The sequence below is a fragment of the Meleagris gallopavo genome, chromosome 8 (genome assembly GCF_905368555.1).
Source record: "Meleagris gallopavo chromosome 8, MGAL_WU_HG_1.1, whole genome shotgun sequence".
NCBI lineage: Eukaryota > Metazoa > Chordata > Aves > Galliformes > Phasianidae > Meleagris > Meleagris gallopavo.
This window is the reverse complement of record NC_139411.1, coordinates 11,235,299-11,254,077: the sequence shown is the minus strand read 5'-3', so window position 1 is coordinate 11,254,077 and position 18,779 is coordinate 11,235,299. Positions and strand designations below refer to the sequence as shown.

The following is an 18,779-nucleotide window of genomic DNA, read 5'->3' as shown; positions in this document are numbered from 1 at the left end:
GACTGAGTTCTCCATTTTCAGCTTCTAGTGTAACAACCCCACTAAGTTTGTTGCCACACTCTTACACACTGCAAGCAAAATCCCCAGGCTATAAGCACTACTTCTTACACAACAGGTGTGATTGCTTCATGTTTTTGCTTCTTTAAAGACTCTCATCACTTCTCACATAGGGTAAGCATATACACAAGATCAACTGCTCATTCTTCCTACAGGAATGTTCAGTGTAAGCTCATGGAGGAACTGTATTTTGGGTTTGTTAGCACTTTTTGTAAAAGCAGCATCCCTTTGTGCTCCTGGTTACGCCAGGACCACGTACTTCAAGTCCCACATAGACTGGCATGATCTTGTTCCCTTAAGGTAAAAAACAAAACAAAACCCAACACATACAGCTTCAGGCTATTTAGTTTACTTGAATTTTGTCATGAGAAAAACCAACTTAAGTTTTGGATAAAGATTTAATCAAAACATTTGCTAGCAGCCTTTGTTTACAGTTCCATCTCTAGGAAAACCCAGACAATCATGCCCTATGTGATTTTGTGGGGTGATGTGACATGCAGATTTTTTTTTAATTGAGTTATTCATTAGCTTAAAGAGCAAAAAGAGAACTTTGTTTACAAGGGAAAGAAAGTTATAAACTTGGATCAGATAACGTGGGCTTTGGAACAAGAACACTAAACATGAGTGTACCTGTTTACCAACAGAGCACCTCATTTTTGAGAGAACTACAGATGTTATTTTTCAACACACATTTGTGAAACACCAGCAAGGCAAACTATTTCTCCTGCCACCCTTTCACAGCCACAGGCTTACTTGAAAAAGATTTTTTACCCAAAGCTACCAGGTATGTACTAAAAAATGCCCTTATATGCAATGCACAGAAGCCACACGTTCACTTGGTTGGTAAGCAATAACTCAAAAATCAGCATCACATCTGTAAGCCACAAACCAACTGCCTTCATCCGAACAGAGCTGACATGCTTTAGAGCAGAGCACTAAGCCAGGAAAAGGAAAAAAAAAAAGCAACACAACTTTATTAGCCATGTGTGTATAATATGTATATAATAACGCATGCCTTTTCCTTTCCCAAGACAAATCACCAGAGAAGGCCCAATTTTACTCAGAACTTCACCTAGAACCAGTAACTCCATGGACACTCCATAAGGACCTCAGTCAGCTTTCCTTCATTAAAAGCTGGATATGGAGATAGGATGCACGTTCAAGTTTTGGCCTTTAAAAAAAAAAAAAACCAAAAAACAATTTAAATAAACCCACACCACACCCACCCATCACACTACCAAGCTAGCAGATAAATATTTATACAGCGTTATCTTTATTTGCTTTAACCAGCCACTTGCACGCTTGAAAAAGCCAATCTTTGTCCTCTGCCCTGCCAATATAGAAGGCTTATTCTGATCTAAGCACACACACAAGCAATAACACTTCAAGTATTCTCTGCAAAGTTTTCAAATATTTCCTGCTGAATGAGAGATCTCCCATGAAGATACCACTGCAAGACAAACAAGTACCAAAGGCACTGGAGGTGTCTGCGCCATAGTTTCCAGGGTTGCTATAGATTTTCTTTGAGGCTCAGGGAAAGGCTGAGGGGGAAAACAAGGCATATATATTTTATTGTTATTGGTTGTTTCCCCAGAGGGAAACGTCCTGGTAATAAACAGTTCATTCTTGATCTACAAATAATTTGTTCCCTCCCCAGCCACAGGGCATTCATAACACCCAAGCAATGTCAGAGGATTTAAGATGCCAGATAATTACAACACAACATATTAAATAACACAGAGGGCTAAAGCAAGCAGGAGCCCAAAACTCTCAGGCAGAAATAATGTATTACTCACCACATGCTGCGGACTGCTGCACAGCTGAGCGAGGTGCTGCTCAGTCCATGCCCAAAGCTTTGTCCCAGGGGCTGCCGCTGCCCCCTCCAAATCTGCTTCTCATTCTGCTGTTGCAGACACAGCTGCTTCTCACACGTGTGGCAGGCAGCAAGGCCCTCCAACCACAAAGAGGGAGCTGGGCCAGGTGAGACTCGTCCCTCCAAATCAACTGCTTTCTACCCATTTGGTTTCACTCTGAGCAATAAGCAAAGCTGCTGGAGACTGAAAAACCCCCCACTAAGGGAGAAAGACAGACATGGTGCAACAGAAGGGACTGCACTGAATTCGTCCCTGTTATTTGCGTGGTTTTTGGTTTTAAGCCAGATTTCTGTAATACTACCTAAGTTTTTCATTGGTTTGATCTCTATCCTAGCTGTTTGCCAACTTCTGCCATTAAACACCGACACTTAAGGCTAGGTTTACTAGATATCACGTGGAGAAAACGCCCGGTTAATATGATGGTACAAGAGACATACAATCTAAGAAGCAGTATCAACTCAACTCCTTCTGAACGCTGCCAAGGAGGGCCAGCTTCCCCAGCTACGAAGCACTCACACCTTCCAAGCTTCTGCCACTCTTCTGAAGCAAAAACCACCTCCTGTATTTATACTGCACACAAATCAAGATTTAACTTCAGTACTATTACAGCCACTTGTATCTGACACCACAGTCATATTTCCTAAAGCACAGAGATTTACTTGAATGTGATTTTTTTATGGCCATATTGCAGAGGCAGACATGTCCTCAGTGCAAAGAAAAGTCAACTTCTGATAACCTCCAAAAAACAGCATTGTACACTATGTACTATATATCTCTAGTAAGTATAACACTAATTAGATCTGTTCCATCATACAGCATTAAATAACAACCCATTTGTGTTTATCCCTGGCAAGTCACAAGAGCTACATACAAAGAAAGTCCTCCTGAAAGCATTCTGGAGTTAATGCATACACGAGTCTAGAGAGCAGAACAGGCAGCCTGATTCTGGTTGCAGTCTTATTTACAATAAACTTCCTCCTTTCCAGTTCAGACTTAAGAAACATGAACAACTCAATCCCAAAGGCAGTTTTAAAAACAGAACAAATAGCCAGTTTAACATCACAAGTGAAAAATCCTTTACGAGGTCCAAGAAATATTCAGTTTGTCCAGGAATGACTCAAAGGATGCCATTCAAAGGGCAGAGATTCCTAGAAACTAAACATTTACTTACAGCATACCTGGGGAAATCCACACAGCGGTGGTAGTGTGTTCTGAAAAGCTCCTTTGCATCCAGACAAGGAAGGATTCATGAAGGTCAGTCACTTGCCTGCACGGGGACTGCATAAAGTTTCTTCCTCTGAGGCCTCTTTCCCAGCACACAGCTACATAGTGAGCGGGCACAAAGAAAGTTGCAGCAGCTTCTCAAAGTCAGGGTCACCCTGCAACTCGTGCATATTAACCCACACTTACAAATTCTGAAAACCAGGAGAATATCCAGTTTGCAAACTTGTACTGATACTGGAATATGCCAACACCAGTTCTTCCTACCAGGTTGTCCTCTTCACACACATTTCACAGCTCAGGCATATGGACAAGGGAAGTCGTGCACTGGCTCCCCTTTCTCTTGAAAATACAAACACCTTTAGATCTTTAATTCAAATAGGTTCAGAGTCCTCTAACCCAAACATTCACTTTTCCACTGGAAAGAATGAATGAAAAGCCAGAGTGTGATATAACCAACCAAAAGATTGGTGAGGTGTTCGTAGTCCATCGCTTCCAACTACAGGAGGGCTGCCCTGCAAAACAGCTCTGCCAAAACAAATGCTTTCAAAGAGACCGAGAGAGGCCAAAAAGATCCTGGTGGCCCTAACACTCACAAGCTGTGTCATTCTCATTTTGCTTGACTATGGAATCAGCAAAATGAATCAAAGAAATCTGAACATAAACTTCCCACTTTACAGCATCTAAAAAATAGAAGTGAGGCATTTGGTCTCATCTGAATTAATAAAGCAACAGTAAAACTATAAATATTTGATGCTGAACCTCTGTGCAATTTACTGCAAGTGATTTGTTGTTGACTGCATACATCGTCACTATTACAGGAGCCAGCCAGATTACCGTTCTACCGACAGCAAATCCATGTCATTTTTCTAAACTAGGCTAATCTTACATAAGTACAGAATGATAAGCTGTATGCAAACACGTACCCTCAACTTTGTATTCCAAAAAATTGTTCTCAACATGTCTGACTGAAAACAGCCCCACAAGCTTTAGAATCCCTATGCAGTGCTCTAAGAATTAGTGTACATTTCTTGCTTAAAATCATCACCAGTGAAAGGTCTCAACAAGATGAGTCAATCAACAATGACGTAGAACAGCCTGGCTGGTGAGGGTGCTGCTTTAACAGTCGTCAAAAAGCTGTTTAATCAAAAATTAATTTGCAGAAACATGGAGACTGGGAGCGATGCACAACAATCTGTGTGCTGGTTAAGCAGGGACTCCATACCACTATGTGTGCTGTGTGAGTCTGTCTTCAGGCCTTCAGAAACTACAGTTATTAGGAGATAGAGGAACAGGGAGAGGACAGAAAGGCGCAAGTAAGACATTTATCACTGGAGACTCTGGAGCTTCAAGTCAGCACATTACACGCAATTAATCTTGCTGGCTACTGGCACTTAGCTTTTTCAGCAAGTAAGGTATTAGTCACACTCAGTAGTTCTACAGAGCCGTAGCATCTCAGAAATACCAGAATAGGTGCTAGAAAGAAAGAAAGGACTGATGTACGAGGTGAGATGGACCCCATTCAGGTATGCACCATACAAAGACAGAATAGCAGCCACATCAATGGCAGCAGCAAGGGTACCTCCAGCATCACCAGGGCTGGAAGGAGCTCTTGGCAGTCTAAAGAAATGGCGCTCAGTCAACCACATAGGCCACAAGGAGCATTCAGGGGCCTGTTTTGGAGATTGAAAGGCAATTACTACCTAAGTAGCAGATTAAGATAAAAGAAAAAAGCCTATATGTGAGAGTCATATTTTGTTCCACAAACTCCAGGAACACTGTCTCACTAGAGATGGAGCAAGGACTGCTGCTGCCAAGGAAGGAGGTCCTGCACTCCAAAGCAAGCTCTGAGCACTAGATTAAATCAACAAATCAAACGCTAACATTCACATGGCCCACTCTACAATGTAAAAGCATGTACAGTAGACGAGCTCAGGATGTTTCTAATGCAACAAACAAGGAGAGAAACAGCAGTTTTTAGTAGCTAAGCGTGGCATTGCTTTGTCACATGTTTTTATTCACCTCAATTCAAAGCTGCTCTAAACAGAAGTATTTTCATTCTTACCAGCTGGAACTAACAAACTGAATCGATTGCACTGCCACCATCTCCACAGCAGTCAGCATAAAGCCACATCTCTTTTCCTCTTCTCTTAAGGACTAATGGTTAGCAAACTACATCCAACCTTTGAGCTTCGTAGCTCTATCCTAGTTACTGTGTATAGAAAGAGATGACTAATACTGATCAGACCCGTGGGTGGAAAAGCAGCAAGCTCAAGTCAGAGTTCGGTTATTTTTCTCCTATCAGATCAGTTATCAGCAAAAGCCACATCACAAGCCTGCAACCACCAATCATAGCTGCTGAAAGAGAGAGACATTTTGTGGTATGTGTAAGGTTGTGCTCCTCCAAGATTATTCATTACTTATTTTTTTTATATATTTTTTTTTAAGAGCAAGTAATGCCCTACAACTCAGTAGTCTTATTAGGAGGAAGTGAACACCTTCTATCAGTAGACAACAGCCCTACTGAAGAAAAAAATTATTCTCTTTTTAAGTACGCTATTATGTAAGGGGGAAAAAATACATTGCAGCAACAGCACCAAAAAGACCACACCGTAGGTAACAACAGCATCATCTCACAAGAGTTACTGGAATTTAAGTCAAGAAACTAAAATCACCCAACTGCTTCAAAACGCCATCAAAACCTTGCAACACTACAGCAAGAGATCACCAAGTGAAACATCAACAGGTGGCAATAGTTCAGCCACACTCCATTCTTCATCTGCTCTAAGAGTTCTCCTCTCTTTGGAACTACCCTTATCCTTCCCTGCAGACTGGCATACTAGCCTCCCCAGGAATCTGAGAGACTGATTTATACAGATTAGCATGTTATCAAGTTCACTTTCAATACTGCTCACCTTGAACTTCATTATCTGCTTTAAAGAAGATAAAGGTATTATACTTACAATGTCTTTCCAGCGTAATATTCTTCAGTTCTGCAGTGAATTCTGTAGGTATTTTTCACAGTGATTGTTGGAAGGATTTTATGTTCAGGTAGCATGTAATAAATCAGAATCTCCCTCCCACAGAGTCACACAGACTTCCAATGCTGATCTCACAGTTCACGCGCCAGCACTTCATGCACCTCAAACAGCCCACTGTAGAAGCTGAAGGACTCACCAAGATGTCTTTGCACTAAGAAGGAAGATGCTGTTGATCAGTTCCATTTCTTCAGATAATAGACAAGCTGAGGTAGATCTATTCATTCTTACAAGCTACAGGCTGGAAAGCTTGAAGAGATTGCTAACAAGAATGGAAAAGCATCACGTGAATCGGTATGACTGACAGTGAATACTGAGGTGCAAACTTCATCTCGGCAAAGAGAGAGACCAGAGCTGGAGAGCTGCAGTTATAAACACAGCTCACAAAACACGAGTTCTAATCACTGTGTATTAAGTAAGTTTCACATGCAAACTGAGCTAGTCATTAGCAAGTAAATATAGCCGTGCTCACATGAAACATTCCAGGGATACTCTTTTCAAGGCAAATTATGGCCAAAATAACTCATCTAGATGTGTTTTATATCACTTCACGTTCACAAACAGAGAAAAAAGGTAGATGCTTTTGAGAACTTAAGCACCATAAACTAAAGAAACAAGATTCAAGAGATATTTGAGACTACTATGAAAACTGAAAGTGTCTTAAGCTTGGAAAACATGACAAAAGGCTGAAAAGCTTTATCATTCACAGGTTTCTCTAGGAAAGCCTGCAGTACGCAGGCTAACCCATCTCAGGGGGACATCCAGAAAAGTTATCAAGAAGGAATTACGCGCTGTTTGTTGGTTTGGGGCTTTATTGAGCGTGCGTTCAGTAGAAACGAGATGAGGGCTTACTTCACTTTTTAGCAAAGACAACTCAGTGTGATCAGAGTACTGATAAGCACCTCTACGGTAGCGAGGTTTCCATTCAGCGCCGTCAGTCATCCACACAGCACAGCCTCCATACACTTTATGGCATCTCAGAGCACAGTTACAGCAATTCAGTTTTCTTCGTGCACTTCCACATTCCCACAGACATAAAAAAAAAAACTTGCATATATTCTTGGGTCCGAATCCAACGTGAAGCATCGTTGGCACGAACTTGTGGCTATAAAAATCCCATTCTGAAGGAGGCAAATAGAGCTCTGCTGCCATCAAACCCGCACACTAACACAGCAAACACAGAGATACAACTATCCGCTGAGTGGTGCACAGCAACGCAGGCTGTCTAGCGTAGAAATCTATATAAATTATGTAAATACTGCCTTGAAAAGTACCGTTGTGCTTCAACTCTAATTCCAAGAGCAGCCCTGCACGGCACGCTCCGTTACATAAAAGTCAGTCTAATCACAGCAACTCTGCTCACAGATGTTGCCAGATCTCCTGAAGTACAAATGTGGATGAAAGCATTCAGGATGAGTCAGCTGCACACCCACCTTCCTTGGGAGTACAAACTACATTAACGACAACAGGCTGACCACAACAACAAACAGTCCTTTAGGAGATGAAAGTACTTGTTTCAAACTGACCTACGCTCGGGTAATTCCTCCTCTTCACTGATACCAGAATAATTTTGGGATGCTGAGCTCCTGATCTCCAGAAGTAAGAATGCATCACACTGGAGTCTGATGATTTTCAGCCCAAGACAAAAAAAAAAAAAAAAAAAAAAAAAAGCAGAATCTCATCTGCACCACCAACAGCCATTTCTATTTCCATGTTTGCCCAAGAAATAGGTCATGAAAACAGCAGCTCCACTGAACTCAGCCTCACACCCAAAGCCTCAGACCTTTCCTCTAACATTGCCGCCAACTCAAAAGCCCAAATCTGCATTGTCTCATCTTCTGCCCTACTCAATTTAGCTAAATAATGAAGAGGAGTACTCGTGGAACTGTCTGTTTAAGATTACTCTCTCAATCATTAAATGCCAAGAGGAAATATGGAAACGGTCACTCCTACACACCAGAGTGACTGGCTGATTCACAATTGGGATAGATTTTTCATGAGTACATGTGCAAATTTGAGTCACAGTATTTATCTTCGGATAAAGTTACTCTTGAGATGAAATTAAGCTTGGACAGCATAAATCTACTCAACTTTGTGGTCAGAGAAGTTCATGATTTTCTGGCTTCCAAGCAAAGCTCTGCTTTGGACCAACAGCTTCACATTCCTTGGCAATTACAATCTCATCACTCCATCAAGCGGTTAGGAAGGAATGTTCCTACATTTGTAATGGTTTCTCCTTTCAATTCCACTTTTACAGGTGCCTAGAAAACAGATCTGCAGGAAGACTGACTTTCAGAGTCCCACCTAACATGCCAAACCAGTAAATTCTGTGGATGACGTGGCATTCAGTTACACTTTTGAAGAGTGCGAGTTCTAGGAACAACTGTCTTCAATGATCAGAAAAGCTCCATTAATGAGAAAGTTTTGAAGAAGAAAAAAGAAAAAAAGAGTGCTGTCTGTAAGCAGCTAAGCTACCTCTGATTCCACAGCTTGCCACTTTGCAGCAAGCACACCACGGGTAAGCCTGGGCAGCCACATGTTTGGCTGCAGCCAAAATGAAGCCTGGATCCTCACACTCTGTTTGCTCGCACTGCCTTCACTTGCACAGAAACGGTCTCAAGCCACGCATCCTCTGCAGCCTCAGCTCAGTCCCTGCACACAGTGCTGGCCACAGCCTGAATGACGGCCAAATAGCACTTCACTGTATTTTTTCCAGGCAGTTCATAAAGCACAAGAACGGCTTATCTGTAGCTTGCAACAGGAAGGGAAAAAGCCTTAATATATTCATTTAACTCAGAGGAGAACATGAAGAGCTGGTTTCATTACTAGCAGTACACGTGGCTCGGAACGCAACTCCTCTTTCTTAAGACAGAGACTTGAGTTGGTTTTCCTGAATCACTTACACCCGAGTCCAAATGAAGAAGACTGCTCTCTTAATGCAATATCCCCAAACTCAGAGAGGAAACAATACAACACTTATTAGGGTAATTATCAAATCAACCCAATATTTGGACAATGGAATTTCTGTTATCGCTGCTTTGAAACAAGTCCTCTGATAAGGAGAGTAGCCCTGCAGTGAGCAGCAGTCTCCCTTGGGAGCTTTTGACACAGCAGATGTTGTTATGCATTACAAACACGCCGTGCTCCATCATCCAGCAGAACATCAGGCAACTCCCCCTTACCCTGCAGGAATCCAAGAGGATTTCCCAAGTAACACGATGAACTAAAGCGTTTTCATGACAAAAAAAGGAATCATTTTTCCCATGCAAAATCTCATCCTTTTTTCCAGTCTCTGTTATCTGAGAAAGAGATTATTTTCTCTGCTAGCCTCCCCTCTCAGTTCTCCCCCTCAAAAGAACCCCTACAATGTTTCAGAGAGGCTCACAATTAATTTAAATTACCTCTAAACAGCTGCAGCACATGGCTCCTGTCTACCTTTCATCTAGAAAACATGAATGGACGCAGTATGTCAGATACTTCCCAGCAGTAAGCACTGCATGCATAATGACAGCAGTGGTTGCACAGAAGTGCTACGCAAAGAAGCGCCGTGCAGACCCTGGCCATTGCTCTCTAATGCATCATTTGAGATATTCCTTCACACCTGTGCTGCTTTAGACGGCCCATTTTTCTCTTAAAATCTTCATCTGTCAGAGTAATATTTCTATTTCTCATTTCTGGAGGTACTTTGCCAGGCGGAAAACTCACTGACATTTAATTCAAACATCTAAGAAAGATGACAGACAAATTATTAGAATATCATTGCTGTTGGTTTTTTAAAACTGTTTAACTGCAGAAATCAACTGTTTTCTTTTACAGTAACCCATCAAACTGATCTCTTATTTCAGAGCATGCCTTAGAGCCCACTACTGTGATTACATTGTGGCCAACAAAATATCATTTTGCTCTTTATTCTACAGATTTCACTTGCAAGTCATGAAAAGCTCAGCATCATTAGAAGGTATTTTCGGTCGAAGACCAAAAGCAAGGTTTAAGAGCAGCATCTACAGTCATTTTTCTGTGTTTTCAAACTTGTACAGTTCCAAGAAGCAAAGAAATTGAAAGAGGATCCTGGAGCAATGAGCCTGGAAAACAAAACCTGCATAGCACTGCAAACAGTGCTTCTCAAGAGGTTACTGGATCTGCTGGAAGACAAGCTTTAATCATAAAGATAAGACTAAAAACTAGACACTGATCACATTGTGGGCTTCATGCAACCTTGGGTTTTTAAGCCTCAAAAGCCCTGGGAAAGATTGTTACGGAAATCTAAACTCTACTTCAAGTTAGAACTTCTGTTTCATTGGATTTATTAAGTATTTCCTGGAGTGCTCCACCACAAAGAGGGCTTGAAGTTTACCCCATATCTTACCTAGGAGGTCTGGAGTACCTAAGCCAAGCGACAGGTAGACAAACAGAGGAAGGAAGCCATACAAAGAACAGCAGCTGACAAGGAGCAAACAGGCACGGCTCAGCAGCCACCACCAAGTCACGTTTTAGCTGACAGTGAGCAAGCCCATATGTCAAGGAAGTACCTCCTGCTCATTGGAAGCTGTATCTTCTACAGATCATTGGCAAAGCGACGAGTTTACAAGGAACATATGCCAGATCCTAACTGGACGGTTCTTAAAGTTGCTAAAGCATACAAGTCTCAAAGGTAGAAACAAAGCATTTACACCACTGTATTTAGGGAATGCATTTTTCCTTAGCAGCTCCAAGGTACAGCCACAATTGACATGAGACCATGTAAATAAACTCAGCACACAGCTCAAGGAAATACGACATAACAAAATAAAACAATGAAAGATTTGCCTAGCTCAGTGCTTTTCAAGGTAACATGGTTATGCAGAACAGAGAAAAGAGACTCTGCTAGACTCCTTTCCAGCAGCAGACTTAGAAAATTGGAAGGCAGGCTGGAAACTCCATTCCATCTGGAAGAAAAGGATGCTGTTTGCCAATTGCTGCCTATGATCACTTCACTCAAGGACCGACAAGTGAGTTTCCCCATCCAAAACTGCACGTAGATTAATACAATAAATGCAGTTACTTGGTTTCCTACCTTCAACCCATTTACATCAACTAACAGAATTGAAATGCTGCAGCAAAGGAATCCTCACATAACCCCGCATTCGGTGCTGTGCAGCAAGAAGCTCCATGCAGCTCCTGTCTGAGAGGGCTCAGATGTCCCCAGCTCACACACACACACACACACACACACACCCCACACACACTCTGCTCCTACATACATTTCAAAAGCATTGGCTTCGCACCTTGATCTGGAAACCACTTGACTAACTCACATTACTTTGAGTCCAGGTGAGCTTCACTAAATGGAAGGAACAGATAACAACATGCACAACTAAAAACCTGCATGACGTAAGCAGTAGAAATGGTTAGCACAGCACAATTTCACCAAAAATTACACCAAAACCCTCTCAAATCAGCAATAAATTTCACAAAGAATTTTCTTGAACCCCACAAAGTTTGAGGCTAAAACCTCAAAGTACACTGTTTTCTTCCAAGGCAGCTACAAGACAGGATGCAAGACTTAATCATTCAGAGTTTGTGTTACAGCTGTCACGGGGGCAGGTAAGATGCTCTTGTATCCCAGAAGGACAACTGACAGTGCTTGGCACAGCCTGGCACAGCCCAGCAGGCACACCAGCCTGCCGAGCACAGCTAAGCACACTCTGGGTTGGCAGGTATGCCGTGCTCCCCATGGAAATTCACCGTTCTGAAAGCATTAAGACCAGACAAGCCTTGAGCACTCTTCAGGGAAGAGGTCTGTTGGTGGACCAGGACAACTTCCCCTCACCCTCCGTGCACAGTTACAGTCTCACACAAGTGCTGTGAAAGCAGCCTGCTGAGCTTAGGTCAGCCTGCAGCAGCCATGGTTTAGCAGCTTGTTCTGTGGGGAGCCATGGCCACCCTCCAGTAGGCCCCTCACAAGTTATCTATCCAAATGGAAACCTATTTTAATTATTCCAATGAACAGTTTCAGAGATTTGACAGTGACCTTGTGGCGTGGCAATCCCTTCTTCCTCCCGGGGAAGCCAAAAAAAGTGATTCACTCAAACAAGGCTGCCTTCCACATTTTTTCCTCTCCTACTTATGCAAGTGGTTCTATGTTTCTTAATTCCTTAAGAGCTGCCAAGAATGCAGAAAGAGATAGCAGCCATACTTCATACTTTACACAAGACATAAGCGATGCCCCATAGGCTTGCCCTACTGCAAAATAATTCCACGTCACATTCAAGTACTGCATATTCTCATCTTCATTGAGATGACATAACATTTTGAGCCCTTAGTACTGCGAAGAAAACCCTTTGCCAAAACCTGAACGGAAAAAAGACAAGTCATTTTCTATTCATCATTACATACTCAAGGACAGAACACTCCTTAACACCAGCTCAGTCTAGTTTGCCCTCACAAAGTCAGTACCAAAATACAACCAACAGCAAGACAGTGACATCAAAGACGATCTCTTATCTCAAGAGCACTTTAGATACTGCGACTGCTCCTCCTCAGCAGAGGGAGCTGCCCTGGACTACCCATGCAGCATAAAGCAGCAGTTGAGCTCTGAGGGAAGCTGACTGCCGGCCAACAGTACAAACACTTGCTCAATAAACAAATAATTAACATCCCCAAACTAAAATCATTTCTGCACCTCCACAGACAGCGAACACTTGCAAATAGGGAAGTAATTTAAATGACCAATTTGTGATCTGTTTGCTATTTTATAGAATGGCAAGCAAGTGACTCATAGCAGCAAGGTCTTAAAACTTAAGTTTCACCTCAAGACTGCACACAAGCTAATCTCATAGAAAGATCTTATCTCAAAGATGAGGCTAAAAACAGCTTCAGAAAATGAACGAAAAGCATTGGGTTGTTTCCTTGATTCCTGTAAGCAGAGCTGTACCCCTCCTGTCTGCGGATAGCTGAGAAACATTCCCCAGATGGAAGAAAATCTGCCCTGGAATTTCTGTATTAATGGCTGGATCAACCTCACCATGACCGTAACTTCCTTTCCCATCACAGAGTCTACATACAGACTCTTGATTATTCCCATAGACTGGGCTATTAAAAAAAAAAAAAAAAAAAAAGAATTACTAACAAGTAATTGTCACCCACTGCTAATATTTACCCCTCTCTGAGTATCACTCCTTTCACACATACGCAGCCCTGCAAGGGTATTTCTGGACTCTATGAAGTAAAGCTTTTTTCTGTTCCCTGCAAGAAAAAGGTGCCACAGGCACAACAGAGCTCTGAAATGCTTTTTTCCAGTTCAGCATCCCTTCAAAACCTACTATGCTCTGTAAGAATGAAACAGTGTTTAGCCACTTCCATACACCTAATGGGTCTTCCTGATCATTTTTGCAAGAAATCCCAATGGAATCTAACAATAGAAGAAAAAGCTAAGCCGTAAGATTCCCACCTTAGTTCCATTGCTCCATGAGTAGCTGAGCACAGATTCCCTTTTCTTTTTTGAGGTTAACACTGAAAGTTTCCTTACTTTTGAACATTTCAAATGAGCATTCAGCTGTAGCTTCTGTTGTAACAGTAAATCTAGTAGGAGGCTGCAGACCTCATTTAGCCTTGCATTTAACTAGATTAGGCAGCATTGAAGTGGGCAAGTGCTAATGATAGCTACCAGAAATTGTTACCCTTTAGCCACCTCCTGCCAGGGTGAGGTGAGCAAGGAATCAGCGGGGCAGCAAATACATGTTTGTGGGAAGGGGGTGAGGAAAGTATCAGGAGGAAAGGGAATTCTAGTGGAAAGCTCCATCTTAACAGCAAAGTGAACAATTGCTAGGGCTCCTTACATTATAGACGTTCTGCTGTGATGGGATTTATTTATATTTCAGTTCAAGCCACATCCTATCTTGACTTTCCAAGTGACATCAAGTGTATCTGCTCTTGTTCTACAGCCCACACACCATTGATCCCATGAAAATGAATGTATCACTCATCCAACACTATGGAGAAAAAAAATCAGACCAAAGGAGATAATAGAACAAAACTGCTGTAAAATATCTACATGGACTTCCACAGTAAAGCCCTGGGGGAGGAGGGAAGGGTTGAATTTAGTATTCCACATCCCAGCATGGGAAACAGTTGAGGTCAAGGAAGGCAAAGGTCTAGTAAGCATAACACTTTTATGCCCCTTCAATCCATTGCACAGCCAGCAGTTCTTCAGCTTGTTAATCATCCATTTTAAAATTATGATCGGCAGTAGGCGAGATCAGGAAAACAGAAGTGCATTTAATTAAAGAAGCCTGCTAGTTTCCCTCCTCAGCAAAAATCCAGACACCACACCAAGATGTTCTTCCAGCAATTGCAGCGCTGGCAGTCGGTCAGCACCACCAGGTGAATTCTGTGAAATTCAAGTAACTTTGTTTCAAGGGATGGGCAACAGAATGGCAACAAACTACAGCTCCTAACAGCCAGGGCATGAGGTGCTACAGGGCCCACGTTATCCTGACACAGGGGAGCAACAGCTCCTTTGAAAGCTGACGCTGCAACAGTTGCGGCCACAGCGTGGAAGGGCGGCTGAGCCGCGCCGCATGCATCTCAGCCATGAGGAGCACAGCTCAGCACAGCCCTCACTGTATCTTCCTCCTGGGACTTCTCACCCTGTGGAACCCATCTCTCCTCGCTGTGGGATTCAACATGGCAGTGTCGGCACCAAAATCCTGCTCCACTCAGCACACCTCTCACCATAGGTAACTCCGGTTCTCATCTACGGCAGCTTTTAAAACCAGCCTGCTGCTGCTTGATAACTGCAGGCTGTTCAGTGGCTGCAGGCGTAGTCCTCTCTTGCTCTTTTTTAGGCCTATAAGGAGTCTGCCATCTACCCAGAATCACAAAGATTAAGTACCACAGAGCACCACATGCAGCTGAGCCCTCGATTTCCTGCAGATATTCTTCTCCAGAACTGAAACAACCAATTACATCTTAACCCAACATAACTGAGCCAGCTGGTTACATACACTAATATAATAACAAGAGTCTATTCTTTACAGGTGAAAGCCATAAAGATTAAGCATTTGACATGCAAAACCAGATGTATTTAAGTCTTTTGTCTACCGAACATCATGCATAGGAGAAAAAATCCCTAGGTTCACAAAATAAGCTTTTTCATAAAAGGCTGCTTCCCACCCGCGCCGCATCTCAGCAGCGCAGAGCTTGTACCTCTGGCAGCTTACCCTTAACACCCACACCTCTCAGAACAAGCAGGGAGCCAATGAGGACATTCTCTCGCTTCCTAAGGAAGTTTCCTCTCAGGAACATCTACATTATTTTCTCTCCATGCTTCTGAGGACAAGCTACCTGCCAGGAAAGCAGCAGGAAGCACTGTAAGACCTTGCTAATAGGCAGTCTCACAATCTAGGCCTGCTACAAGTGCTACTAGATGTTAGCAGAGCCAACACCCTGATAGCCCACCAAGCATTGAGCTCCCCTGCCATTGCTCACAAAGTCAGCACAAGGAATTGTGTGCTCGCACTGCTGCGGCATGCCTTGCGTCAGCCCAAACCTCTTCTGCCAAGCACTGGTCAGGCTTCTCCTCATCACTCCTCCTCCTCCCATTCTTTGCCACTTTGTTCACATAGCTGTTGCGCAGAAAAAGGAACCAGACTCCCACCTCATCTTGCTTGCCTGCCTCTCCCATCGCCCACTTCCATAGCCAATGTTACAGCAACACTTAAACCTCCACACCAGCAGCTCTCATGCTTTGCTCCATAAACCAATGGTTCGCCCATTCTCCTCTCCAAAGCTGCAGACATCCACCCACTCCTGGGCAGAAGGGGACACGACAGCAGTCTATTTACTGCTTTCAAAACACATCAGAAAGCTGTAAATGCTTTATTTCAGCCCCTCGTCTCCCGACATGACTGCAACGCCATCAGAACCTTCCTAAACCAAGTATTCACCCGAGAGTTCAGACCTTCATACTCCCTCTGGTTAGACGTTATCTAAATACCATTCTTCACACTTCACCCATTTTGAGACGGTTCTCCCTTATTCACTCACAGAAGTCAAGTCACTAGATGCAGTTTCTTCCAATATACTCCTGTTGAAGGGATCACCCTTCAAAGCATTTACCATTTCCGCTCTCATTCAAGGAGGTCCATTTATCATCACTTCTCAGGCACTGAGCAATAGCGTCTCCCCGTGAGCACGCTACACCTTGCCCGCTTAGCGGACCAGAACTACAGCAGCAGCGACGTTGGAAAAGCGCCCTCGGGTCACCCTGCCCACGTCCCTCCGTGCCACATCTCCGCGGCAGCGCAGCACCTCCACGCACGCGGACACCCCCCCCCCCCCGCAGCCCGCGCAGCGCCGCGACCCCTCGCAACCCCCGGAGCCGGAGCCCCGCCGCACCCCCGCGGTGCGAGGCGCGAGGCGAGGCGCGTGCCGGTCGCGACCCCACGGGCTGCCCGCGCGCCACCTGGCGGCCGCCACCACCTCCGTTAGCTCGACGCGGCCGGAGAGCGCCCGCCCGGCCCGGCCCCGCTCCGCTCCGCTGCCGCTCCTCCCCACCACCCCCCCTCGTGCCCGAGGGAAGTTGACGGGGCCGGGATCCGCCCGGGGCGGGCCGCCGCCCCGCTCAAGTTTCGCGGCGCTAAGAATAACGCGCAGCTGCCGCCGGCGCAGCAGCCCCCCGCGGGCCCGGCTCCGGACGGGCGGGCGGGCGGAAAGCTCCCGCCGCCCCCTCGCCCCGCACCCGCCCCGGCCGCCGCCTGAAGGGCACGGTCCCGCGGCGGGCGCTCCCGCCTCACTCACCGTCCGGTGTCGTTGCTGCTGCTGCCGGCGCCGCCCCAGCGCCGGGAAGCAGCCGGCGGCGGAGATCGTGGCGGCAGCGCCGCGGCGGCGGCAGAGGAGCAGCGGCAGGGACCGGCCCGCCGAGGCCGCCATCGCGCGCTGGAGCCGCCCCGCGCGCACGGCCAGACTCGCGCTGCGGCGGCGGTCGCTGCTGCTGCCGCCCGGCGGGTGGGGGAGAGGAGGAGCGGCGGGGCGGGGCCGGAGGGTGGTGGCGGCCAATCGCAGCCCCCCTCCCGCAGGCCCGGGGCTCGTCGAGCCGGGCCGGGCGGCCAATCGGCGCCGCGCGGCCGCCGTTCCGAGAGGCGATTAGTCGTCGCCTCGTCTCTCCTCCTCCGACTCCCTGCGGGCGGCGGGCGGGACCGCGAGCGGGCTGGAGGGCGGGGAAACTCCTCGGGGGCGGTGCTGAGGGGCGGGGGCTTGGAGCGAGGGGCGGAGCTCCGGTGCTACGGCGGCGGCGGGAAGTGCGCGTGGGTGCGCGCTCGTGAGGTGGCAGCTGGCGGCTCCCCTTGTGCAGAGAAAATGCCCGTCTCAGCGGCGTGCAGCGAGCCCTCGGCACCGCCGCGCTCAGGGCAGCGCACAAGCTGGGTAAAAAGCGCAGGCAAGGCAGTCAGCAAATGCACTGCTGTAAGCTGAGCACCAAGGCAACTGGTTGGAGAACGATTAATCAGGACAGGGAAATCTCCCTGTCCGAGAGGGACTCCGACACCCCCCAGGACGTCAGCTGTGAACCTCCCATTGCCCCAGTGCGCAGCGTTTCCTCACCTCACCAGAAGTACACAGTGCGCGTGTAAAGCAACAAGCAGCTCCTCCAAAGCAATCCTTTGGTTTTGCTCTCTCAGAATCTGCACAGTACCAACCACTTGAAGTTTGCTGCAATCAGATTCTGCAATTAGAGCAAAGCTCTGACGCTGACAGGTTGCCAGCCCATCTATGCGAGGGGGACATTAGATGTCTGAAGATCAAATTGGCTTACCTGAGTGCTTTAATTTGAGGCTCCACCTGCTGCAGATGCAGCAGCTCCAGCTTCTGTGTGGATGCAAGAGGCTTTGGGGAGAGGGCTGTTTGCTTGGGTTTCTAGCTGCCAAACTGGTTTTCAGTGCTGAGGTGAACCAAACCTGCCCAGGTGGACACATATCACTCTGGGCAGGGATTTCTACTCTTAGACAGTAGATGCTCAAATTTCTTTCCCAGAAGACTGTTTCTAGCCAAAAACAAACAAACAAACAAAAAAAAAAACCCAGCTAATTATATCCGCTAATCATCAAATCTAAACAATATACAAACCCCTTAGACATCACATGTAAGTCCTTGCTGGACCTATATATGTACGCATATATACGTGTCCCCTAGGCCCTATACACAGCCCTTGCAGGTCCTTTATCTACATATTACAAAACCTTCTTAAGCTCCGCATGAGAGCTCATGCACACATCTTTCATGACCTTCTATAAGCACACACCATGCCTCGCTCAGAGTCCTTTCAGGATACAAGACCCCCAGTTTATCACAGGCGTTCCAGGACACATTCGTAAGCCCCTCTGACCCTACATATGTACGCATACATATTATACACGTGTGTTCTTCAGGAAAAAACATCTCCCAATTCCCACTCAATTCAACAGACACACCCGAATCCCTTTGACCTCAGACACGCCGAGACCGCACACGTCACGCCCCAAACCCCTCACCGAGCCCTACACGCCCAGCCCCACAACTACACCCCTTTCAGGACTTCCCGCGCACTTCGGGCGGGCAGTGACGGCGCAGTTCC

The 18,779-nt window shown here is 45.7% G+C and overlaps 1 protein-coding gene across 3 annotated transcripts in view; it reads right to left on the bottom strand.

The window, feature by feature from the left end:
- MCU (mitochondrial calcium uniporter) overlaps positions 1-17,208 on the bottom strand; it is an 81,076-nt gene extending 63,868 nt beyond the window's left edge. The window contains exon 1 of one of the 3 annotated variants that reach the window (XM_085229673.1): positions 16,970-17,208. In XM_085229673.1, the coding sequence (XP_085085799.1) occupies positions 16,970-17,101 (132 nt within the window). In that variant the 5' untranslated portion in view covers positions 17,102-17,208. Of the gene's footprint in view, positions 1-16,288; positions 16,319-16,969 lie in introns of those variants that run through there. The other 2 variants (XM_085229674.1, XM_085229676.1) reach the window with 2 other exon arrangements.
- Positions 17,209-18,779: the final 1,571 nt, after the last annotated feature.